Source organism: Atta colombica, unplaced genomic scaffold (genome assembly GCF_001594045.1).
Source record: "Atta colombica isolate Treedump-2 unplaced genomic scaffold, Acol1.0 scaffold216, whole genome shotgun sequence".
Classification (NCBI taxonomy): Eukaryota; Metazoa; Arthropoda; class Insecta; order Hymenoptera; family Formicidae; genus Atta; species Atta colombica.
The window spans coordinates 385,820-394,055 of NW_017259312.1; the positions used below are offsets into that span (position 1 = coordinate 385,820).

Genomic DNA, 8,236 nt, shown 5'->3' on the forward strand with positions numbered 1-8,236 from the left:
TATATATATATATATATATATTTCTTCCTTCTTCTTCAACAACTTGTGATAAAACAGTGCGATCTCGCTAGAAAGCCAACAATCATATGGACGGTTGCGAACGAAATTAATGGAGGTTTGTAGAATGAAGATCCCTCGTTTACTACGAACGTATTCGCGCAAAACCGTTCGGTCTTTCGTAGGTCTAATCTTAAATCGCGCATAGATCTGGAAGCAAATTGACATTTTGCATATTCTCTTGATACGTCACGATTCATTTATATTAATTCTTATACACACATACACATGCACGCCGCAAGTTCTATCGAAAAATATTCTTCGATGAATCTTCACGATCAAATTCAAAACTATCGATCTACGTTCATACGCTCGCGCGTTATATATATGTATTTTTTCCTTTTTTTTATTAATCCTTTGGAAACATTATTGTAGATATTGCATAATTGCCATTTTGAGCAATATTCCTTTTCACAACCAGTGATTAGTTGCTAACGATTCACGCATTATCGAGAAAAAAATTGCACGCGATGAATCGTTAACGAGCGCGATTGAACTACGCCATAAAAGCGCGAAATAATCTCTCGCACTTAATTGCACGCAATTATCGTTGTAACTGATAAAGCCCCAAAGGATTAATTCCATGTCCCGAATGTGTCAATCTTTCCAATTTACTACTTCACCTCACAGATCGATCCATACGCGATCGTACCAATTCAACCTCGTGATATATTTAAGTGACAGATTGTCAGTATCCGTCGATATATCATTGCTCGTAGATATTTCTCTGTGAGAGAATCTAATCAGGACGAAGATCTAATTGTGGGACGCGAAATTAACTCACATAAAACACGAAGTGTTCCCTTACGAGAAGAATTTCATCGGTTCCCATCCTATCCATGGTAAAAGCACTTTCTCGCTGTATATAAGCAATAACTTGTAACAATTTATATAAGTCAATATCACCAACAATTTCCAACAACGCGTTACGATGCATTCGATGTATCGACGTTTCCTTCGAAACTCGCCGCTCCGACGAGTTCAAACTAAGCCAAATATGACATTATCTTGCAAAATCACAAAGATCATTATTTACCTCCTGTGATAGTTTCTCGAACAATTGTATATGTTCCAGTAAATATTCCGAATGTCCCAAATGTAAAAAAAATCATTCGCAGGCACATCTTTAATATAATGCATAAATATACCTTTTTCGAAACCTTTCCTTTCTCTTTTACTGGAAATCTCTTTTCAAGACTCATCCGAATCGCTCCCAAAGAATGACAGCAATTACATAATTTAATCTGCCAACGATGAAAAGCACATAATATTGGCGATAAAATCCTCGAGCGATTCGCCAATCTCCTTTGGTTATTCCACCAGGCTCGACAGAGAACCGCGCAACTCCCGATGCTACGTCATCGTCGAAGGATGCGATTCCGGTGGTGCCGGCAATTGCGGCCGATTCGAGAGTCGCCTTGGCCAGCGTTGTGGCGAGACCGGCGGTGTCGGTCTCGGCGTATTCGGCGCGGAACCGGCGGTCAATCTCCAATTGTTACTAGAGAACGCACTCGATCTGCCTACGGCGGAGAGATTGGTGTTGCTGCTGCTGCAGGCGACCGCCGCCGAAAGATCCACCCTCGACACAGCCCTAAATAATCAACATTGTTCAACTTTCGGAAAGGGGGATATTAAGTTAGGACTGTTTTTTCGATTAAAATGAGTAAGCTTTGAGATGTACAAATTAGATATTATATTAAAAGTTTTATATTTAAGCGGAATTAAGTGATGTTTACTTATCTTGGGGAAATATTAGGAATGTAGGAGAAATCACACATATATGAAAGTCGATGAATCTAATACATATTTATTGATAAAAAATTATTAAATAAGACATCAAAACATCCGAGAATTGAGCGATTACAAGCACTGCATTAATTGTTATACTTAAACACATACAACTTGAATTGTCGAGTGATTGATGAATTCGCTTGATTTCCATTTGATTTTAGCTTTAAATAATGAATATTATCAAATTATATACGTATTTAAATACTAACAATACAGTTTCTGTTGTTTAATTTTTGAGATATATCAATATTTTGCTTAACTTTTAGATTTTTGTTAATGATTTCTTCTATGTTCCGATGTTTCTCTAAAATAAGCGATACGCTCGACTCCATTTAAGTTACCCTTTAATATGATATATAATTTGTACATCTCGGAACTTTTGCACATTTTAACCGAAAAACAGCCCTAACTTAATATTTTCCTCTAATCCTCAAGAAACGCGTCTCAGTTTGCGATATCCAAATAACGTCCAAAAACACGTCCGTTTATTTTCTTTTCTTTAATAAATAATCTATTTTCTCTTAATAAAAAAATATGTTTTTCTTCTCAATCTCATATTTTTATAAATATAAATATGACAATTAAAATAATTGTAATTGTAATTGTAGGTTGTAACGCTTTAATAAAATAATACAATTTCGAGAATTTCTGAAAAGATTTACCTAGAAGGAGGAGCGGATCCTCCTGTATAAGAATGCAATCCTGCCGGTCCACTCCTCGGTCTCGATGTGGACATAACGCTAGATGATCTGTGCAAAGCCGGTGAGGGTGGTGCGGATGGTAACATCCGTGGTGTTTGCGGAGGTGTCCTGCCAGATGACACGCTTCCGATACTGCTGGTGGATGACTTCCTTCTCAGAGTCCTGTAATTTAGATACATTATTTATTCTACGTAACATTTTCTATCATCTCCATTTGATTTCATTTTCTAGTCTAGTGCATAATAACTTTTTGTAATTCTCTTTTTGTCACATTATACTTGGACAAGATAAAGATGTACATCGCTTTGCAATTGAGATTTTCAATGTAATTACCTCTTAGTTGTCTGACGACAAAGCCCGGTCGGACAAGTGCGTCCCATGGCGCATTTACCTTCGCAAACCTCTTTCGCTAGAGCCAATGTTTCGTAATTCCTCAGGGTGGATCTGCAGACTTCCGCGTCGGACTCGGCGAGAGCGAGGCTAGGGAATCGTTCTTTCAACCTATTACGCTCCTATATCAAGATATAATACAATAGAAATCTAATTTGATGATAATAATATAAAATAACATTAACTGAGTGATTTGAAGATTTTTGTGATAGAATAAAATTCTGACGCAGAAACAAGAAAAAAAACTGTTTATGGGAAAAAGAGAGCATTACATTGTATTGGGTTGTCCGGAAAGTTCGTGCCGATTTTGAAGGAAACGCAGAAGATTTAAATTTTAGTATACATTTATTAAATTATATAGGTTAGTCGGCATGAACTTTCCGGACAACTCAATATTTCAAAAGGAATAGATAAAGAAAAAAAAAAGAAGATATTGTATTGTCTCAATCTGAATTTTTCATAACAAAAATTTCTACAAATTTGAAGTAACATTCTTTGTGTTTATTACTTACGTCTTGTAAACGACTAGACTCGAAATCCTTGAGCTGTTGTTGAAAACCAACATTCGGATTTGCAATCGAACGACCGACTCTAACGACTTTGAGCGCTTCTTTCCAAGATAGATTGGTGGTGCTCATGATATAAGCCACCGCTACTGTCACGCTCCTCGACATTCCCGCCAAACTAAAAAAAAACGTTTTATTCATGAAAATTCAGCTTTTATTTTCTATTTTAATAAATCACAAATTTTATGGAATTTTTGAATATTATATATTTTCAAAATCACTGAATGTTCTTCTTTGACCAAGTTACTTGTATCTTCCTCGTATTTAAAGTTTATATCTTTTTCTTGCTGCCATTTTTCACTCGTTAAAAAATTTGCTTTTTTAATCGATAATTGGGGGGAAAAAATAGTAGATTCGGTATTTTCATTAAAGAAAATTTAAAATTGATTAAAAAATTCTAATCAAAAACGATAATCCAGCGATTTTGAAATATCCTGTAAATGATGCAACAATAAATGTATATACCAATGGATCAGAACGTTTCCGCCGCGAAGACGGGCGGCATGAATAAAGTCGTTGCACAGAGAAAAGTATTGCGACAAATTCTGATCAGGACTGTCGGCGGCTAAGATGCATAAATAATGCTTGTCCTGAAACGCAACCGAAATATAGTATAATTGTATTTTTATAAAGAATATAAATATTTCTAATCTATCCTTTCGCTATTATTCAATTATTCATTCTAAAATACGCATATTATTTGTACTTACGGAATGCAAACGACGAGCTGTGTCGTGAATAGCCAGAATATGCGTGATTTCGAAACGCTCCAATTGATCGGCGTCCTTGCTATCCTGATAATTACCTACGTAAAGACCAGGAAGCACCTGCAAAAGAAAGCGCGAGAAAATTACGAGGCGAGTCTTAATTATACTTAATATTTAATATTAGATACTCCATAATCAAGGACTTCATAATCATCAATTAACTCATAATTAAAATTAACTCATAATTTAAAGCATTATAAAGCGCACTTCCTCAACTGTGACTTTAATTAACAATAAATCATTTTTATTTGTCATTCTTAAAATATTCTTATCTTTCCCTTTTTGGCAGCCCTAATTTAAAATATCGAGCCTCTTTCGACGTCTATTTGACGAAAGATTACTTAAGATTAGACGACTAAGAAATCCAGGTCAGACCGAAGGAGAAAAAAAGCAAACCTGCGTGATGAATTTGTGATGGCCGTCAACGGCGTTGTAATCTTAGATTAGCTTACTGTTGCAAATATTGAATTTTGAAGAGTAGTGTTTAAGCTACAACTGAAGGCATATATTAGTTTAAACTCTACCGTTTTTCTCTTTCCATGATTGTTTGATCGATATTGGTTTAATTTTAATCGCCAGTTCGATTTTACATCGAAGAATCGTCTTCTTTTCTTCCATATAAATGAGTTCGAGAAGTTAACGCGATGAGCGATAGGCAAATTAAGACGTCCAGAAAAGCAATCTGTTACGGCAATCTCTTCAACAACGTTCATGTGTGTGACATTTATTTTCTCGTCGCAATAAACTACTACCAAAACATCCATTCTTTCCCGACGCAGGTCATTAGTCTCAGTTCCCCGGCGATTTAATTTCATTCGAACTTTTTTATCGCGTGGTGATTACCCTCCCTCATCTCCCCCCGTACTGTATCGCTGAATCTGCTCCCTTCTCCGCTCCTCCACGTGCATTGATTTTAGATGAGAAAGAACGACAGATCACATCGCAGTTTCGCCATCGATCGATCAGGAACAAAGAGAGGAGAAAAACATAAACGTAGAAAAAAGGAGGACAACACATTCGTAAAAAGAATGAATAATAATAAAAATAATATTAAAACTGTCGTGCAGCTTGTATTGTTGGCGACGAAAATGCGATTCCGATCGGTGGTCGGGTGTGTTTGTGCAATTCTCTGCGATGTGCAGATAACATCGGGAGATCGATCGCGATCTACCTATCATCCAGTCAGTGACATCGAAACCCTCCTCGTACGTTCTCCGAGAAACATTCCGAACTTGACGTCATCCGTCCTGTCACTTCCGATGTCCCAACTTCGTTCTCCATCGAACTATATCGAGGATGTGATTTTGAAGTCGGGCGAGATTGAAAGAATCAGACATCGAATATTAAAGTTGAAACAAGTGGCCGAAAATATCATTGAACCTTCAGTGATACATCATAAACGAAAAAAGAAATGCAGGTGTCGAAAAAATACAAAATCGTCGTTGCTGAAAAGCAAAACACCAAGAGAATTGAAAGGATTATCTATCGTAAAGAATCTATTTCCATTGGCATCAAAAGTGACAGGAATGACTCTGCGAGTACTCTAAATCATATATCGGAATCAACAATGGAAACTTCAACGACGTCGCAGCATTTCACGGATATTGCCTTTACAATTCCCAACATTGTCCCGTTAACGATTAACGCGATGACGATCGCGGAAGCTGTGAGAAACCCAAGACCAATCGAAATTCTCATAAACGATACAAAATTAAATGCATAATAAAAAAATGTAGAAGGAAAAGGAAGAAAAAATGAACATTATCGACATACTCGATCAGGAATTTTTTCAAGATAATCTCTGGAATATGAGAGCTTCACGAATAGCGACATCGAATTCGCTGAAGAACGTAGATCATCGACCAATCATGATTAAAATGAGATAATTGCAACGAGATAATCACGGTCTATGTACTTCTCGATATCTCAAATGTATGAGCGTGAAATATAAAATGTTGTTTGTGTGTAAAATATATATATATATATATTTGGAAATGCTATAATTTATAAAATTATAAAAGAAACTTGGATCAAGCAAGACGTTTCAAAGAAAATATGTTACGTGGTTATATTTCGTTTTAAATAGTTTAATTTATTGTCAGTGTAGAAGTAATTGAACATTTTATAGTGGAAAAAAATAAAATTGAAATTAATTACTGATTAGAAACATTACATATTATTCTAATTCGTTTTCTTTTGTTTTGTTTCACAAAATTCTATATTGCGTCATTGTCAAAAATTGTAACTATATAATTTTATTTTAAAATAAAGTTCTTATATATAAAATATTCTCTATTCAATATCTTCAATCAAACGAATTATTGAAGTCTATTACGTTTAGTAATACGCAGACAATTTATATCAAAGTAAGATAAAATTCTATAAAGTGACTTGATGAAGAAATATGTATTAAAAGTTGCAACGTGTAAATTAAATTATCGACTCATCATTTATTTAATGATTCTATCGTATTTTATAAATCAATCGTAATCAAAGGGGATTAGCGTAAATGATTTATCTCTTCGCAACATTTCTGTCAGGTTTATTTCTCGTACTTTCGTTTCGCGATTATGAACCGTATGATCGCGTCCGTTACCGGACATAAAATTTTATTATTATCAAGCATATTATGTCTGTCGTTAAGCTCGCGGTTATGACAACGCTAGTAAGTCGTTATATTGAAACGCGTTTAAATAAGTTGTCGAGTAAGTAATAAAGGCGTGAAGTCAATCTTTCGATCAGAACTTCTAGTCACTTTATAAAAAGAAAACCTCATCCCTTGTTGCTCCGAGAAAAAAAAGATGCGTTTAATAAAAATCCAGTGGCTATTGTTTAATAGTATATCTGCAACCCAGAGCGATAACAAACATATAATTAATTCTTTGTAAAGAAAAAAGTCACTTTGAAAGATTTTAAATGGAATTATTAATAGAACAAAAAATTAGTTGAATCTTCAGTGTCCTTTGATTTCTTTCATTTTGTTCAGAATCATTAAATTTTTAAGACAAGTTTCTTTAGACGCTTGTATACTTAAATCTTTTGTATGAAGTAGCCAATTAATTGCTGTCTATCAATAGGCTAAAGAAGACGATAGAACGAATAGTTGAGACGACAGAAGCAAAAGCGTATATTTTAAAACGCCTCGTGCGTCCACGATAAAAGCTCTCAAATATTCCATATAATAGATAATAAGAAATATTGATAACTGAAAATGAGAAGGAAAGAGAATGCAACATTATCAAATAAATTATACAAGACTCGCTAAATAAATGCAAATTGAATAGCAAACGTTTTGATCCCGTTTTAGAATTTATATCCATCAAAAAAAAAATTCAAAGCGATAAATATTTAATATGTTTCGCGAGAAGTGAGACGTCCTATATAATTTCGTTCTAGAAACTATTCTTGAATAGAAGAGAATTTCTTGAACCTAATCTACATTTCTACTGGTATGAAAAATGCATTCGTTTCCTTCTCTTTCAGCTAAAAGCCCAAGTATCGATCTGAAAGTAAGCTTTCTTGATAAAGCAATTTCTCACCTTGTTCATGCCATTCCCCATGATGCCGGCGCGATGTCGGGCGTGTTCTTATAATATTACTGTTATTTAAAAACGCGAGTCGTGCACAAGTCCTCGTTCGGCCGCTGTCATCCTCAGTCTCTTGAGTTTATTTCTTGACGATCCGATTCGATTTCCATCGGCAAGATGGAGATACAATTTGTCAAGCAACATCCTCAATGTATCGCGATCGAGTCTGTCAAATTGTCACGTATCTGCTCGTATCATCGACGCAGCGCGAAATTGCGTGAACCACGTGACTCTCAACTCGATCGATTTTTTCTTTCGGCATTCGCAATATTATCAGTTCCTCTCTCTCTCTCTCTCTCTCTCTCTCTCTCTCTCTCTCTCTCTCTCCCCTGTTTCTGTTTTTATCTGTCGCCTTGATAATTTATTATCCTAGCACG

At 35.3% G+C, this 8,236-nt stretch overlaps 1 protein-coding gene across 1 annotated transcript; it reads right to left on the minus strand.

Moving 5' to 3' along the window:
* Nucleotides 1–1,410: 1,410 nt before the first annotated feature.
* Nucleotides 1,411–7,850, minus strand: LOC108687770 (dual specificity protein phosphatase 15). Its single transcript, XM_018193719.1, has 7 exons — nt 7,812–7,850; nt 4,216–4,332; nt 3,971–4,095; nt 3,452–3,623; nt 2,883–3,061; nt 2,511–2,711; nt 1,411–1,648 (listed from the first exon to the last, which is right to left on the minus strand). The coding sequence occupies exons 1-7, from the start codon at nt 7,830–7,832 to the stop codon at nt 1,411–1,413; spliced, it is 1,053 nt and encodes a 350-aa protein (XP_018049208.1). The 5' UTR covers nt 7,833–7,850.
* Nucleotides 7,851–8,236: the final 386 nt, after the last annotated feature.